General features: G+C 39.6%; 2 protein-coding genes and 1 long non-coding RNA gene across 4 annotated transcripts; all 3 read left to right on the forward strand.

Annotated features, from left to right (window-relative positions):
• Window positions 1-464: 464 nt before the first annotated feature.
• On the forward strand, window positions 465-9,513 carry LOC137169738 (ubiquitin carboxyl-terminal hydrolase 37-like). The gene is made up of 19 exons (XM_067573061.1): window positions 465-892; window positions 1,091-1,149; window positions 1,359-1,461; window positions 1,612-1,649; window positions 1,886-1,952; window positions 2,084-2,157; window positions 2,408-2,539; window positions 3,047-3,109; window positions 3,232-3,363; window positions 3,478-3,601; window positions 3,696-3,847; window positions 4,367-4,466; window positions 4,606-4,682; window positions 4,857-4,965; window positions 5,089-5,149; window positions 5,290-5,447; window positions 5,555-5,872; window positions 9,180-9,217; window positions 9,447-9,513. The coding sequence occupies exons 1-17, from the start codon at window positions 863-865 to the stop codon at window positions 5,558-5,560; spliced, it is 1,485 nt and encodes a 494-aa protein (XP_067429162.1). The 5' UTR covers window positions 465-862; the 3' UTR covers window positions 5,561-5,872; window positions 9,180-9,217; window positions 9,447-9,513.
• A 746-nt stretch (window positions 9,514-10,259) lies between these two features.
• Window positions 10,260-11,105, forward strand: LOC137169750 (uncharacterized). The gene is made up of 4 exons (XR_010924532.1): window positions 10,260-10,459; window positions 10,558-10,689; window positions 10,804-10,927; window positions 11,022-11,105. It is a non-coding gene; the product is annotated as an uncharacterized lncRNA (long non-coding RNA).
• Window positions 11,106-11,110: 5 nt separating this feature from the next.
• Window positions 11,111-12,942, forward strand: LOC137169744 (ubiquitin carboxyl-terminal hydrolase 46-like). Of its 2 annotated transcripts, none has more exons than XR_010924528.1 (5): window positions 11,111-11,574; window positions 11,714-11,790; window positions 11,965-12,146; window positions 12,330-12,487; window positions 12,609-12,942. XR_010924528.1 is itself a non-coding variant. In XM_067573072.1 (5 exons), exons 1-5 carry the CDS (start codon window positions 11,139-11,141, stop codon window positions 12,335-12,337), a joined length of 393 nt encoding a protein of 130 aa, XP_067429173.1. In that variant the 5' UTR covers window positions 11,111-11,138; the 3' UTR covers window positions 12,338-12,942. The 2 variants fall into 2 exon arrangements, 1 of the variants encoding a protein (XP_067429173.1); XM_067573072.1 differs by having other exon boundaries at window positions 11,111-11,164; window positions 11,475-11,574; window positions 12,330-12,942.
• The last annotated feature ends 4,453 nt before the right edge of the window (window positions 12,943-17,395 follow it).

Below are 17,395 nucleotides of genomic sequence, written 5' to 3' on the forward strand. Positions count from 1 at the left end.
TGCTAGCCTAGCTACATCAAAAGTGAAAAAATACACATTCAAACAGCTCAAAAGCTTTGTTATTTACATGTTTTATCTTCTTAACTAGTTACCAAGCTCATTACCACTCTGTGAAAAACTTTTTAATGCACCAAGTGGCTGTTGTTTGAGAAATAGCTCAACTCTTAACTAAAATGTCTGCCGCTAAAATGTCTCATTTTCTTTTTCATTTTCTTTTTCTACATGTGAAATGAGCAAGAAACAACATGTCGGCAGCTTTGAGGCAGTTTGAAGGTGTTTCTTTTCACTTTGGATGGAGCTAAGCTAGCAGTTTCCACCTGCTTCTACAGTAGTATTTGAGCTAAGCTAGGCTACACACATCCTGCACTGGACATGCAGAGAGGAAACTAATATCATCTTCTCATCTGACTCTGGGTAAGATGGCAAACAAGGATATTTACTGAAATGTCAGTTTTTATTTAAGGAATATTTTGAATGAGGTTTATTTCTATTTCTATTGTGGTATTGGTAATTTTCCTTACCTAACGTTAAATGTTTGTAGCTAGCTAGTGGGGGAATTACAGTATATACAGTATTTAGGGGCTTAATGAACCTCGGCTGGGTCACCTGGGCGTCGGTCTCTGATTGTTGAAAGATCTCAAACACCCAATGACCTCATGAAACATCACTGATGATGTATGATGTCGCAAAGCACTTTTTTTGTTACATATCTGCATAAATTAGAACTATTGATTATTACATCACGGCATTCTGACTCCTTTGATTAAAAGTCATATATAACTGACAGTTCAGTTCGCCTGCTGAAACAGACAGACAAGTACAGTTTGACCTTCAGTTTTAAGTGTTGGAAACAGTTAGCAAGATGTTTGCACTGTGTCGTTTTCAGAAGAAGGTTCGTTTCACAGATTAACTACATTTTTCTGTAAATATTGTAATATTCATGTGACCTGGTGAACTGAAAAAGTTGGCATTGTTCAGCCTTTGAGAGTCAAATGTCTTGTAGATACTTTAAGTGAATTTAACTTATATCAGTTATGAATGCACATTATTTTTCTATTAATATTCAACTCATTTTTCTTTTTCTGAGTAGAAACCTGCGGAAAGTATTGTGGCACATGAGAGCCAACAGCGCCCCGGCTCTCATGAGAGGTAAATAAATTCATAACTGTTATTTTACCATTGCTCTACCTATTTCTTCATTTCTACAGTCAGTTTCATAGGCTACCTTATTTAGTTTTCTGGATGATTTTGTTTATTTTAAGTGAAAAACCCCTTGAAACAATTCTTGAAAATGATTTATGATTTATTCATGGCTACAAGTGATACAAACAACTGTGTGTGTTTCTCTTTACCAACAGTGTTGCTGCCACCACTCCAGCTTCAACCACGTCTGCTGAGGCTGGAAAGCAGACTAAGATCAAGAAGGTTCCTTGGAGGAACCGGCTCTTCGGTCACCCTGAGGTATGTTTGACAGAAAGTGTCAGAGCTTCATATTAACCTCATTTTAGTAGACTGTAACATTTATATTTAAACTTTTTAGTTGTAAGTAACCATAAAAACTTAGTTTGATATAGTTTACTCATATTGTTGTTTTTTCTTTTTACTCTACAGAAGAAGGAAACCAAGGAGGTCGAGGAAGGAAAGGAGAGGTAAGAAACCTCATCCTGAATATTTTTTAGGTTTTTTTAACTATCACTTTTAGTTTAGTGAAGGATTTTTCTGAGTAGTATCGTAACACTGGTACCCAACCTGGGGCTCAGGGCCCCTCTGATGGGTCACAATATAAAGCAGATGATTAGTGACAAAGGATAGGAGGAAAAAAATGATTGTCCCACTACATAAATGTATTTTCTATGATTAATTCATATTATGTATTTCTCTTTAGCACTTGTGAGCCAAAACCAAAGGCCACAAAGACTCCTTGGTGGCGTCGGCTCCTCACATGCTGCAAGGTATGTTTCACAGAAAGAGCCAGAACTCAACATTAACCATATAGTAACCAATCTGGACTAAGAGAGAAAACTTATATAGTTTATTTGTCTGTGCGTTATTGAACCATGAGAGTTTTCTAATCTTCCAACAGAGAAAACATCGGGTCGCTCCGGCTGCTACCAGCGACGAAGAAAAGGAGAAGAAAGAAGAAAAGAAGAACAGAAGGTAACAACACTCATTTAATGCTGCTTTCAGTATCTGTCAGAAGTAAAGAAAGTCACTGAATATTGATCTTCATTGATATTTCTCTATTCACTGCCTGTAACATAATCTAGTCTTTTTAGTATAAATTAGTTTCACAAGAAAAAATCTCACTTGGACATATGATCACAGTGCAGTTCTTTGGAGTCTTTCTGTCACTTAAGTTCCAATAATGAATAAAATAAACACAATCTGTTTTTTCCTCCATCTGCAGCTCTCCAGCTGGAAACTGTCACCTGGACGAGGTCGTGGCATTCAGTGTCGCTGTTGAAGAGTTCCTCCAGTCAACTGAGTTGCCCGACCTCAACCCGTTGACGGTACAGCTCCTCCAGGATCAGTTTAGCAGGTAGTTAAAACCCACCTCCACATTTACTAATGATACTAAATATCAATATCTTAGATTACAAAAGCTCAGCTTTAAATGTTCATTTAGTTTTCCTTTAATCACATAAGAGTTTTCTAAAATACAGCTGATCATAATTAAAAGTAGAGGTGTTTTTTTATTATATTGCTGAATTAAACAACCTTGAACAGCATCATGTTTTTGCTTGAGACTGTCAGAGGTCAGAGGTCGTAATTAATAGAAAGTCTGGAAGAAATGTAATAAGCAGACCTTGAATGAAGACTTTAACATCAAATTGTTTCCCTTGATAAGAATGAATTTTAAAGCTCATCTTTGTTTGGAGTAAGAAGACTTGTAACTTGAGAGAAGGGTTCAAGTGTTTTTTATGTTTTTGTTCAGCAGAGAAAATATTTAGATGGTTAGAAGAGTTGGCCAACTGACAGATTTTTATAAGAGTGAGATCAAACCTCTTGTCCTGTTTATCGACCACGTGTGTTTGTGTTTTTGTAGCACCAAAGGGAGTCAAGTTGGTGTTGGTGATGGTGTCAGGGGGAGCACCATCAACCACTTCGGGTGAGTTAATCTGAACAAGAACTATGCATCAAATCAAGCTAAAATATCTCTAGTAGGTTTGTGATTAGTGAAGAATTGATAATGTTGACGTGTGTTTTGACTCACTGTGTTTTATGTGTCAGCTTTCCAAATCTTGGTCAGAGTTGTTACATCAACTCCAGCCTGCAAAGCCTCCTCACGCTGGAGGACTTTGTCTCTGATGTAAGCCGCCAAGATTTGGTCTGGAGTTCACTCCCTGAGGCCCGACTGATGAGGTACAGCAGCTCACACACCCATTCATGTCTTGCTCAGGTTTATCTACAAACTCCAAGAACAAAATGTAATAACATATCTAACACATCTCTTCTTTTTTCTTACGCCCTCTGCAGAACCTTCATGGCCATCAGAGATGCCCGCGTGTCCACAAGCGCCCAAAGTAAAGTCCGCCTCCTCCGCTCATTCAAGGAGGCGGTCTCTGCCCAGGCTCCAGAGTTCAGGGATCATCAGCAGAAAGTGAGTCACCTGGTTTTTTGTTTAGTTATTTGCACTTCCTGCTGTTGGTTTCTCCTATGTGTATAAACTCATCTGTGTGATTCTTTGTGTTCAGGACGCTCATGAATTCCTGACCTCGGTCCTGGACCAGATGAGGAGCCTGTCTCCCTCGCTGCAGGAGACTGCTGCCAACATGGGCACTAGATACACCTGCCCTGTTGAGGATCACCTGGTGTTCAAGATGGAGAACACCAGGACATGCAGCAGGTAAGACTACACAGTAAAACAACTCATACACACACGTGTAGTGTGTCAGGGCAGGTTACCACTGCTGCAGATTTTGAAATATATCAGCAGACTTCTTTCTTTGTGTAGTGTTACATGTGGTCAGAGACAAAAGTTGGAGATGATTTCTGAAAAACTGAAGTGTTTTGAAAAGCTGTAGGAGCTTCGTTGGGCTCTTTGCCTCAAACTTAATTTACCAGATTATGGTTACCTTGCCTACCTCCTGCACAGTTAGCTAATATTGGATTATTATTATAACCCTAGTAATGTTAAATTAACTGCATGCTCCATTTTAGCTGATGTTCACAAACTAGCGAGATCAAATTACTTCATGAGAATAAATTAAACAAAGCAGTATGATGCAGCACTGCGTCCCCCTAATAACCTGGTCAGGAAACACTTCTGGTCTGGTCCAGTTGTGGTGCACAGTACCTCCAGCAGGAGGTCTTCTGATGACCTCTGTGGCTGTATTTTCATGTGTATTGTTCCTTTGATGTGCAGGTGTGGCGCTCAGTCCAGAAGGCAGGAGGAGTTCACTAACCTGTCTCTGGACTTGGTTCCTGGTGGCTCCGTGGAGAAGATGCTGGAGGAGTACCAGAAGGTAAGTTCCACCTGTCCTCCTTAAGTCACATCATCACTGACTGAACACACACACTCAGCACTTCTGTGTTTGTGGACATAGTTTGGTTTAGTTACTCAGTTTATAACACACAGCCTGTTGTCTCTGTGCTGTTCTGCAGGAGACAGCGTTGGACTACAAGTGCGAGTGTGGAGGGAGCGAATCGAGCCAGAAGCCGGCCTTTGAGACCCTGCCGAGGTGAGCGACATCACATCCATCATAAATGTTGTAACACCTGACCTGATTGGTTCCCAAACTGGGCTTCATTATCCCTAAAGGATCCTTGAGATGCAAAATGTTAAGTACAGGAAATAGAATATAACGCAGTAACAATTTTGCTAACCATCTTGTTCTCTTTATCTGCTTCTACAGTGTGCTCATCCTCCACATAAAGCGCTTCCGCTTCACCCCTTCCTGGCAGCTGGTGAAGGTGCGTGACCCCGTCATGCTGAACAGGGAGCTGGTGGTGTCCTCCAAACAGGTAAAGAAATACAAACCTTACCCGAGAACAAACAGAAACATGAAAGTTAATATGTAGACTGTGTGTGCTGTTGTTTAGTGTGTTTGTGTGAAGCTAACTTTTAATAACTGTGTTCATTGTCAGGGTGGCAGCTGCTACAGCCTGGTCAGCACCGTCAGTCATCTTGGGGCATCAGGAGACAAAGGTAAGAAAATCACACACCGAATGCTGAATGTGGCTTTCTGTAGTCCTCTTAAGTGGACTCAGACATGTTATAGAGTCTTTCAGTGGTGAAAAGAACTACTGACAATCTCAAAGTGTTAACAACCATCTCGCTCCTGATAGGACACTACATCTGTGACAGTGTCCATCCTGATGAGCGTCCGGACACGACAACTGACCGCTGGCTCACCTTCAACGATGCAGCGGTCAGTGAGACAACTGGCGTGTCCGTGTGTAGGGAGCGGCAGAAATCAGCCTACATCCTCTTCTACAAGAGACAGGTAAGAAGACAATGCTGTCACATCCTGCACTGAAGTCCAGAAGAAGAGGGACAGTTTGAAACACACCACCAGTGTACTTACTGTGAGTGTCTTGTCTGTATTCTCAGGTGTAGAACAGGGTGTAGGGCGGAAGGAGCAGCGACCTGAACGCACCAGGGGCCAAATGAAGAGCGTGTGAGGATCGTCATCATCCACTCCAGAGGAGGAGCTGCGGTAAGAGAGGAGAGATGATGGACGAGGAGCCGACGTGACCAGGAGCAACCAGGGATCCCCCAGCCCATAGGAGGATGGGCCCCCCGAGAGCCTGGTTCCTCCCAAGGTTTCTTCCTCCCTGAGGGAGTTTTTTCTTGCCGCTGTCGCCTCACATGCTGTGTTAATACACCAGCATCTGGCTTGCTCTCGGGGGACAACTGTAAAAAGAAAGCGTAAGAAAATCAAATCAATCTGATTTCTAATTGGATGATTTTCAATTAAGTTATTACAAAAAAAGTCTCTCTCTCTCTCTCTCTATATATATATATATATAGAGAGAGAGAGAGAGCCTAACATAATAAAAACTTTTCTAACATTGAATATGTGGTTTAATGGTTTTAAATGATGTCAAACCTTAAAATGAACTCTAAAACTGACAGGTAACCAATGAAGAGAGGTCTGAATCAAGGTGATATGATGGTCTTATGAGTATGTCCACATTGTGCTGCTTTATACTTGTGCTACATTTCAAGAAACGTACACTCTACATTTATCTGAGTTGTACAGTGGTGAGGTGGTAGTCGGGAGGACTGGGACAAAGAAATCCCAGTTGTCCAGTCTGACAGACTGAGCTGTGTGCTCACAGGTTCTCTTCATATACAAACACACACATTTAATGTCTGAACCAAGTCTACAGGAGAATAAATGAGCAGCGCTCGTCTAAGTGATGCAGTCCTACTGTCACCTGACGTGAGGGTATCCTGATCAAGGTTTCTACTCTTCTGCTCAAGATGAAGAGGAAAGAATAATAAGAAAAACATGGAAGGTGGTGCTGAGAAGATATATATATATATGAACCAATATTGGTCATATTTCAAACAATCAACTCAATGTATAACAATTTATTGGCTCCAACATACACCACATAGATCATTTCTTCAGAAAGCAGCACATTCAATGACTGAACATACTGACATTGAGTTTTGTTTTGCTCTCAAATGATGTTGAAACAGCAGCATTCATCAAAAACATGAACCTGTTTTTCAGAAATCACTTAAGTGCACTGTATTAACTTCCAACATTTCGAATTCTACAGTCAAAATTTATGCCTCAAAAGTGTTTTTGCTTCATCATATGATCATAGCATACTTATTGCTACAATTGATGTGTAAATTACAGTTATGTCTCATCTGTCAGTGACGGAGCAAAACGGTCATTTGTAAGTCTGAAAATTCAATGTAGTTTGAGAATCAACCGATTGAATTACCTTTGGACAGGATTCAACACTGGAGCTGTTCTCAAGCTTTAAACAGAGTTAGTCAAAGTCAACTGACTCAACAGATGATCACACATACTATTAGTGATGTTTCCAAACTTGTAAACTTTACTATCTGCAACTGATCACAATGACCAATTTCCTCTGCTTCCATCTGTCTGTGTAGAGGAAGGTGTTGGTGAAATCATTATGAGGCAACACTTTCCACATCAGCCCTTCAAAAGTGCTTCTTTGAACTGAAACATAAACATTTCATTAGACAGTCATTCATTTTGAGATTGTATTTCACTTATTGTACATGTTTGCTTTTGTGGTTTACTGACATATTTCAGTTCAAAGCATGAAAAGAAAAATATATTTGAAAATGACATTTATATAAAATATAATTAAACTGACTGTAACATGCATTTGCTTTTCACAATGAGAATTTTCCGCCCAGCTTAAACCAATCAGATCACTGGATCATTTTATTGTTGCAGGCTTTCTATTTCCACTCTGGTTTTAAATCTGAGCTTCTAACAAATGGAGAGATCATTTACGACACTAAACACATGATGATTTGAGCTGCATTTAAATAGTATAAAGTTTATTCATCCCTGGAGTGAAGCTGACAGTGTGGATGATTTTACACTCTGATTCCATCACTGCAGCTCAGAATAACATGAGACAACTGTGATGATAACTGAAAATGAAAATATTGTCTTTTATTAGAAAAATAATCCACACTGTTAATTGGCTCCCAGGATTATAAATGCAACATTTGGGTCAGATAGACCTCATCAGTCATTAACTACTTTTACACTCTTTGCTTCAGTAGCAGAAACAGTCTGGCATTACTTTAAGTTTCTTTTTTTATGTGACATATTCAGAATGATTTCTTCATCCTCCAACTAAATAGCAAAAATACTTACTCTCTACTTAAGTCATATATAATAATTCCTACATGTATTTTAAGTCGTGGCCTACTTTTAATATGTGGAAATTATTTCTAGTGTTTCTACATCTTCTTATTCTGTTGTATGATTACAGGCTCATTTACATTTCACTTTTTTGAATATGACTTTTTTCTGTCTCTTAAACAGAAGTTTTCTGCAGGTACTTTGTATCACCGTTTCATCTCATATCATGAAGTACTTCATTCATGGTTCTGATGATGTCACTCGTAATTATCAACCCCGCCTCTTTAACATGAACACGCTCATAGCTGGAAAACTCAGAGTTGACTGAGCTGGTTGATAAGCAGCTTCGTAGTACTGGTTATCTGGACGGCCAATGTTAGGTTCAGTGAAGCCAGATAACCAAAAGATATCCTGGGTGTGTTGAACTTGCTCCGTAGTGCAGGCCTCTGATGTGGTGCACATTTAAACACAGGATCCAGGAAGCTGTTTCAACAATTTATTGTAGTCAAGAGTGGATTTAAATGGTTAACAGTTGGATGGTGGATGTTTTCGTTTTTTGTCATTAATGCATCCACAATCTGGCATTTCACTCATTTTCTGCTTAATATAGGATCAAACTCAGGAATCTGGCATATAAAAAACAAAAACAATCAGTTAACATTCAAACAATTCATGCCATATCAACCAAATAAAATATAAAGATGAAAAGTTCATATTGAACTAACACAGGTTCTCTCTTTGTTGTGCCTGGAATGGTTTGGAGGGAAAAGAGGGAGTCACAGGCCTGAAGGGTGGAGTTATATAATCTTGTGTTAGTGGTCTAGTCAGGAGTGGATTTCTATGCAATGATGCAGGTCGGGTGGAGACTTGTGATTTAACAGGTTGAAATAAATCTCCCATCTAATGTGGTGAATAACTAGTTAACTAATTAGCAAGCTCATTACCACTCTGTGAAACACTTTTTAATGCACCAAGCAGCTGTTGTTTGAGAAATAGCTCCAACTCTAACTGAAATGTCTGCCGCTAAAATGTCTCATTTTCTTTTTCTGCATCTTAAATGAGCAAGAAACGACATGTCGGCAGCTTTGAGGCGGTTGGAAGGTGTTTCTTTTCACTTTGGATGGAGCTAAGCTAGCAGTTTCCACCTGCTTCTACAGTAGCTAAGTATTTGAGCTAAGCTAGGTCTGGACTGACCCAGGTGACCCAGTCCGGGTTGACAGTTCAGTTTGCCTGCTGAAACAGACAGACAATTACAGTTTAATTCTAATAGAGCTTTATATGTAAACTTTTTAGCTGTAAGTTACCATAAAAACTTAAGTTTGATATAGTTTATTCATATTGTTATTTTTTCTTTTTAATCTACAGAAGAAGGAGACCAAAGAGGTTGTGGAAGGAAAGGAGAGGTAAGAAACCTCATCCTGAATTTTTTTTTTTTACTATCTCTTTTAGTTTAGTGAAGGATTTTTCTGAGTAGTATCGTAACACTGGTTCCCAATCTGGGGCTCAGGGCCCCTCTGATGGGTCACAAGATAAAGCAAATGATTAGTGCCAAAGGACAGAAAGAAAAAAATGATTGTCCCACTACATAAATGTATTTTCTATGATTTATTCATATAATGTATTTCTCTTTAGCACTTGTGAGCCAAAACCAAAGGCTACAAAGACTCCTTGGTGGCGTCGGCTCCTCACATGCTGCAAAGTATGTTTCACAGAAAAAGCCAGAACTCAACATTAACCATATAGTAACCAATCTGGACTAAGAGAGAAAACTAATATAGTTTATTTGTCTGTGCATTATTGAACCATGAGAGTTTTCTAATCTTCCAACAGAGAAAACATCGGGTCGCTCCGGCTGCTACCAGCGACGAAGAAAAGAAGAAAAGAAGAACAGAAGGTAACGACACTCATTTAATGCTGCTTTCAGTATCTGTCAGAAATAAAGAAAGTCACTGAATATTGATCTTCATTGATATTTCTCTATTCACTGCCTGTAACATATTGTCTTTTTACTATAAACACAAGAACAAATCTCACTTGGACATATGATCACAGTGCAGTTCTTTGGAGTCTTTCTGTCACTTCAAGTGCCAATAATGAATAAAATAAACACAATCTGTTTCTTCCTTCATCTGCAGCTCTCCAGCCGGAAACTGTAACCTGGACGAGGTTGTGGCATTCAGTGTCGCTGTTGAGGAGTTCCTCCTGTCAACTGAGTTGCCCAACTTCAACACGTTCATGGTGCAGTTGTTCCAGGATCAGTTTAGCAGGTAGTTAAAACCCACCTCCACATTTACTAATGATACTAAATATCAATATCTTAGATTACAAAAGCTCAGCTTTAAATGTTCATTTAGTTTTCCTTTAATCACATAAGAGTTTTCTAAAATATAGTTGATCATAATTGAAAGTAGAGGTGTTTTTTTCATTATATTGCTGAATTTAACAACCTTGAACAGCATCATGTTTTTGCTTGAGACTGTCAGAGGTCAGAGGTCGTAATTAATAGAAAGTCTGGAAGAAATCAAAAAAGTGGACCTTGAATGAAGATTTTAACATCAAATTATTAAGAATGAATCTTAAAGCTGATCTTTGTTTGGAGTAAGATGGGGAGTCAAGTTGGTGTCAGTCACCATCAACCGCTTCAGGTGAGTTAATCAAGCTAAAATATCTCTAGTAGGTTTGTGATTAATGAAGAATTGATAATGTTGACGTGTGTTTTGACTCACTGTGTTTTATGTGTCAGCTTTCCTAATCTTGGACAGAGTTGCTACACTAACTCCAGCCTGCAGAGCCTCCTGACACTGGAGGACTTTGTATCTGATGTCAGCCACCAGGATTTGGTCTTGAGTTCACTCCCTGAGGCCCGACTGATGAGGTACAGCAGCTCACACACACATTCATGTCTTGCTCAGGTTTATCTACAAGCTCCAAGAACAAAATGTAATAACATATCTAACACATCTCTTCATTTTTCTTACACCCTCTGCAGAACCTTCATGGCCATCAGAGATGCCCGCGTGTCGTCAAGCGCCCAAAGTAAAGTCCGCCTCCTCCGCTCATTCAAGGAGGCGGTCTCTGCCCAGGCTCCAGAGTTCAGGGATCATCAGCAGAAAGTGAGTCACCTGGTTTTTTGTTTAGTTATTTGCACTTCCTGCTGTTGGTTTCTCCTCTGTGTATAAACTCATCTGTGTGATTCTTTGTGTTCAGGACGCTCATGAATTCCTGACCTTGATCCTGGACCAGATGAGGAGCCTGTCTCCCTCGCTGCAGGAGATTGCTGCCAACATGGGCACCTGCCCTGTTGAAGATCACCTGGTGTTCAAGATGGAGAACACCAGGACATGCAGCAGGTAAGACTACACAGTAAAACAACTCATACACACACGTGTAGTGTGTCAGGGCAGGTTACCACTGCTGCAGATTTTGAAATATATCAGCAGACTTCTTTCTTTCTTCAGGAGAGTGAGTGAGAATGAGATCAAATTCATTTATGAGAATAAATTAAACAAAGCAGTATGATGCAGCACTGCGTCCCCCTAATAACCTGGTCAGGAAACACTTCTGGTCTGGTCCAGTTGTGGTACACAGTACCTCCAGCAGGAGGCCTTCTGATGACCTCTGTGGCTGTATTTTCATGTGTATTGTTCCTTTAATGTGCAGGTGTGGCGCTCAGTCCAAAAGGCAGGACGAGTTCACCAACCTGTCTCTGGACTTGGTTCCTGGTGGCTCCGTGGAGAAGATGTTGGAGGAGTACCAGAAGGTAGGTTCCACCTGTCCGCCTTCAGTCACATCATCACTGACTGAACACACACACTCAGCACTTCTGTGTTTGTGGACATAATTTGGTTTAGTTACTCAGTTTATAACACACAGCCTGTTGTCTCTGTGCTGTTCTGCAGGAGACAGTGTTGGACTACAAGTGCGAATGTGGAGGGAGCAAATCGAGCCAGAAGCCGGCCTTTGAGACCCTGCTGAGGTGAGCGACATCACATCCATCATTAATGTTGTAACACCTGACCTGAATGGTTCCCAAACTGGGCTTCATTATTCCTAAAGGATCCTTGAGATGCAAAATGTTAAGAACAGGAAATAGAATATAACGCAGTAACAATTTTGCTAACCATCTTGTTCTCTTTATCTACTTCTACAGTGTGCTCATCCTCCACATAAAGCGCTTCCGCTTCACCCCTTCCTGGCAGCTGGTGATGGTGCGTGACCCCGTCATGCTGACCAGGGAGCTGGTGGTGTCCTCCAAACAGGTTCATTCTCAGGATGGCAGCTGCTACAGCATGGTCAGCACCGTCAGTCATCTTGGGGCATCAGGAGACAAAGGTATGAAAATCACACACCGAATGCTGAATGTGGCTTTCTGTAGTCCTCTATCGTGGGCTCAAATATGTTACAGAGTCTTTCAGTGGTGAGAAGAACTGCTTTCAATAAATCTCCTTTAATGTCGTTAACCTGCATAACCTCTGCTGCATCTCAAAGTGTTAACAACCATCTCTTTCCTGTTAGGACACTAAATCTGTGACAGCGTGCATCCTGATGAGCGTCCAGACACGCCAACTGACCACTGGTTCACGTTCAACAATGAAGCAGTCTATGAAACAACCGGTGTGTCTGTGTGTAGGGAACGGCAGAAATCAGCCTACATCCTGTTCCACAAGAGACAGGTAAGAAGACAATGCTGTCACATCCTGCACTGAAGTCCAGAAGAAGAGGGACAGTTTGAAACACACCACCAGTGTATTTACTGTGAGTCTCGTCTGTATTCTCCATGCTCACCACCTGCAGAGTAAGCATTGAGGTTGACGGCGGATGATGGATGAAGACGCTAGGAGCCGACGTGGCCAGGAGCAGCCAGAGGATCCCCCAGCCTAAAGGAGGATGGGCCCCCCGAGAGCCTGGTTCCTCCCAAGGTTTCTTCTTTTCTGAGGGAGTTTTTTCTTGCCGCTGTCGCCTCACATGCTGTCCTCTTAATACACCAGCATCTGGCTTGCTCTCGGGGGACAACTGTAAGAAGAAAATACAAGAAAATCAACAATTTCTAATAGGATTAAATTGTGAACAATCTACATATATTTATATAAATGGAGCCTAACAAAATAAAAAGCTTTTTAAGATGTAATATGTGGTTTGATAGTTTTAAATGGTATTAAATCTTAAAATGAACTCTAAAACTGACAGGTAACCAATGAAGAGAGTTCTGAATCGAGGTGATATGGTCTTATGAGTATGTCCATATTGTGCTGCTTTATACTTGTGCTACATTTCAAGAAACATTCGCTTTACATTTATCTGACAGTTGTACAGTGGTGGGATGGTAGTTGGGAGGACTGGGACAAAGAAATCCCAGTTGTCCAGTAACCTTTCAGGCTCACTTAGAGGTCTGACAGACTGAGCTGTGTGCTCGTGTTGCTCCCATGAATCACAGTGGACCATAGACTGTAAAAAAAATATGGCCGTAGTCACCATGAAGTCGCCCACTGGTTTGCGAACTGCCGTTTTGAAGCCTCGAGTGTAGCGATTTGACCATCGCCATCTTGTATTTGGCCGTCGCCGTGTTTGATTTTTGGAGCCAAAAGTGACGATGTTTGAACGAGAGGGTGGAGCTGACCATAGCGCTAGCTGCTAGCTTGGTTAGCACGGTGCATTTACAATCCATGGTCAACAGTGATAATGCTAATGCGAATTTTCGCTAGCGAAAAACACGCCTAAAACCGTTAAAACAAAATGTACTCACCGGAAAAACTGATCATCCGACTCATTGATGGGTCTTATATTACAACCAAACGCTGAACAAGAGTTTGTTTGGGGGACCACGATGTTACAATTAACTTTAGAGAACTGAAAACACACTGAAATGGCGGCAGCAACGTCCATACGCAATGGATACGTTACGTAAGCAACGTTGTCGCCGTGGTAGCGACTTGTCAATCACAACGTAACCACGCCCTAAAGCACATGCTGCTTTATCGTCCATTTTACTCTAAATGGGGTCATAATTTACAAAATGAACATCATGCTATATGGAAGAAGACTTGAAACTAGCAAGTGAGACCATAAAACCGTTAGGAAACAGTTTACTGAGGTAATAAATCAAGAGAGAACTAGGGTCATTTTCTCATAGACTTCCATACAATCAGACTTCTTTTTGCAACCAGTGGAGTCGCCCCTCCCTCCTTCATTTTCAGCGCCGGAGGTTGCCGCTCGCACTGGACTCAGGATGAACTTTTTATTTTTATTTTTATTTTTTTTAAAGAGGGATGGTTTTAATCTTAAAGAATAAGTGAAACAACAAATGGGAATTTTGCTGGTCTTCAGTAGGTTTACTCTAGGTGTAACTGCCAACTGAACTGGCTTAGAACAATCTACAATATAGGGCAACAATCACAGTATTGTATAAAAATCACAGTATCCCAAAATAATGATACATTCTCGAAACAAATCCATTTAAAATCAATAAACTGTACCAGAATTCCAATAAAAATAAAATAGGCTTATAATAAAGTATTAGAAATTACCCATTCTAATATATCAAAAGGTATTAAAACTCAATCATTGATCTACAATTCTTATGACTAGTATATTTTACAGAAAACAATATATGAACCCAAAATGACAATAAATTAAATGGTATTACAACTATTACAAGCTCTTTTCTATAAATTTACTAACTACTAAAATCACATATCCTGTGCTAAATACAATATATCTTAGCTATATTTACAATGAAGCTTGATTCTGCACTCTTATTTACATGACATTAGCCCTACGTGAATATTTACCGTTGCTATGGCAACAAGTGACCGCTTACGTTAGCATTAGTTAGCTTAGCTTAATCGTCCGACAAACAATAACCCATAAAATTACAATTCAACATATTTGAACGAAATCAACAACAGCTACCAACAGTTATAGTCCTTACAATCTTAGCGAATGTGCTCTCACAGGTTAGGTTGTCAAAATGAGAGAAATACCAGCTTAAATCCCTGAGGAGCTACGTTAGCATTAGTGACGGTTACATCCTTTACCTTACGTTACAGTTCCCTCAAACAATATAAAAAGCACAATACAAACTATATAGACAAAATATCTATTAAGGGTAGACTACTGATCAAATCTGAAGGTGCTTAGGTGACATTTACCCACCTGAAAGAATAAATGAAAACAAACAGTGATCTTGCTGGTCTTCAGTAGCTTTACTCTATGTGTAACTGCCAACTGAAGAACGCATCGCAAACCCGCCGTTTATATACCGACATTTGCTCTCGTGCCTTTACTCAAACCAGTAATGCATTAAATTGAATGGGGTGTATCTGTAAAGATACAAAATCGATTTCATATACATAAAATAGTGTTACAATTGAGTGGGAAAATATACATAAATACCCTATAAATTACACTAGCAGGCTCTCTTAACATACAAACACACATATTTAATGTGTAAACCAAGTCTACAGGAGAAGAGTAAATGAGCAGCGGTCGTCCAAGTGATGCAGTCCTACTTTCACCTGACATGAGTGTGTCCTGATCAAGTTTTCTACACTTTCTTGCTCAAGATGAAGTGGAAAGAATAATAATAAAAACATGGAAGGTGGTGCTGAGAAGATATATATATGTATGTGTGTGTGTGTGTGTGTGTGTGTGTGTGTGATTCCAAGTCATATTTCCAACAATCAACTCAATGTATAACAATTTTATGCCACAACATACACCACATAGATAATTTCTTCAGAAAGCAGCACATTCAATGACTGACCATACTGACATTGAGTTGTGTTGTGCTCTCAAATGATGTTGAAACAGCAGCATTCATCAAAAAGTGCACCGTATTAACTTCCAATATTTTGAATTCTATAAATATATATTCTACAAATATATGCCTCACAATGCTTTTGCTTTGTCATAGTGGACACAGTATGTCCATAGCATACTTTTTACTACAACTGATATGCAAATGACATCCCATCTGTCAGTGACGGAGTGAAATGTTTATTTGTAAGTCTCCAAAATCTCAGTTTAGTTGGAGAAACAACCAATTGAATTAACTTTGGACAGGATTCAACACTGGAGCTGTTCTCAAGCTTTAAACAGAGTTAGTCAAAGTCAACTGACTCAACAGATGATCACACATACTATTAGTGATGTTTCCAAACTTGTAAACTTTACTATCTGTAACTGATCACAATGACCAACTTCTTCTGCTTCCATCTGTCTGTATAGAGGAAAGTGTTGGTGAAATCATTTTGAGGCAACACTTTCCACATCACCCCTTCAAAAGTGCTTCTTTGATCTGAAACATAAACATATCATTAGAGATGGTTCATTTTAAGATTGTATTTCACTTATTGTACATGTTTGCTTTTGTGGTTTACTGACATATTTCAGTTCCAAGCATGAAAAGAAAAATATATTTGAAAATTACTTTTATATTACACATAATTAAATTGACTGTAACATGTATTCGCTTTTGAGCTAACTTGCAGTCAATGAAATAATAATGAAATTAAAATATTCCCCATTTTTCTTGGGACACCCAGGAACCCCGTCAAGGACCCCTGGGGGTCCCTGGACCCCAGGTTGAGACCCGCTGATTTATACTATCAAAGTTAACGCCAGCAGAACTCTTTATTTGTCAGCTTGGGTTTTGCACTTTGGTAGATGACATTTTTCACTATTAACTTTCACATGAACTAAATACAGTCCATGGTTATTTAGAGGTACATCTATCATTTCTTTATTTTTTAAAGATCTTTCTATGAAAAATACACTTATTTATTTTTATTTTATTTTAATGTGACATATTTACAAGAATAGAAGAATATATGAGAAAACAACTTGAAATTAAGTTAAAGTTTACGTCTGCGGCAAAGCAGAACAACAACCGTTAGCAGGTGTTGTATTGAAAACTGTTCCCCCTTAAGGTGTTTCCCTTTACCTTAACCTGACAGAATGACAGAAACCATCTTTGGGGAAAATTTATTTGTTGGGCACTTTGGTTTTTTAGTTTGGCTGATGTCCCATCCTCTAACATGGAGGGATTTATGAACTATACTGCAGCTTCACTTTTGGGGAGCTGTCATGTCGTCCATCTTTATACAGTATTCTGAAACCTGGAAAACTTCCAAAACTGCAACAGCACCAATATGACAACCCAGACATGAAGACCTTGTCAAGAATTTAACACTCGGTAAGGAACTATATTGTCCACAGTTACTTTTATATTTGATAGTCAGAGTCATGAGAAGATGGATGTCAGTTTCATGTTGGTGCATTCAGTACAGAGATAGATATGGACGTGTTTAGCCTAGCTTAGCACAAAGACTGGAAGCAGGGGGAAACTGCTAGCCTAGCTACATCAAAAGTGAAAAAATACACATTCAAACAACTCAAAAGCTTTCTTATTTACATGTTTTATCTTCTTAACTAGTTACCAAGCTCATTACCACTCTGTGAAAAGCTTTTTAATGCACCAAGTGGCTGTTGTTTGAGAAATAGCTCAACTCTAACTAAAATGTCTGCCGCTAAAATGTCTCATTTTCTTTTTCATTTTCTTTTTCTACATGTTAAATGAACAA

Source organism: Thunnus thynnus, chromosome 18 (assembly GCF_963924715.1).
Source record: "Thunnus thynnus chromosome 18, fThuThy2.1, whole genome shotgun sequence".
Lineage (NCBI taxonomy): Eukaryota > Metazoa > Chordata > Actinopteri > Scombriformes > Scombridae > Thunnus > Thunnus thynnus.

Bases quoted from the DNA above. Each gene is read 5' to 3' on its own strand.
- LOC137169738 (XM_067573061.1), top strand. From the start codon at position 863: ATGTTTGCACTGTGTCGTTTTCAGAAGAAG. The intron at 2,540-3,046 runs GTAGTTAAAACC...GTGTTTTTGTAG, and splicing joins CTCCAGGATCAGTTTAGCAG to CACCAAAGGGAGTCAAGTTG. The intron at 5,150-5,289 runs GTAAGAAAATCA...CGCTCCTGATAG, and splicing joins TGGGGCATCAGGAGACAAAG to GACACTACATCTGTGACAGT.
- LOC137169744 (XM_067573072.1), top strand. From the start codon at position 11,139: ATGGAGAACACCAGGACATGCAGCAG. The intron at 11,165-11,474 runs GTAAGACTACAC...TTTAATGTGCAG, and splicing joins AACACCAGGACATGCAGCAG to GTGTGGCGCTCAGTCCAAAA. The intron at 11,575-11,713 runs GTAGGTTCCACC...GCTGTTCTGCAG, and splicing joins TGTTGGAGGAGTACCAGAAG to GAGACAGTGTTGGACTACAA.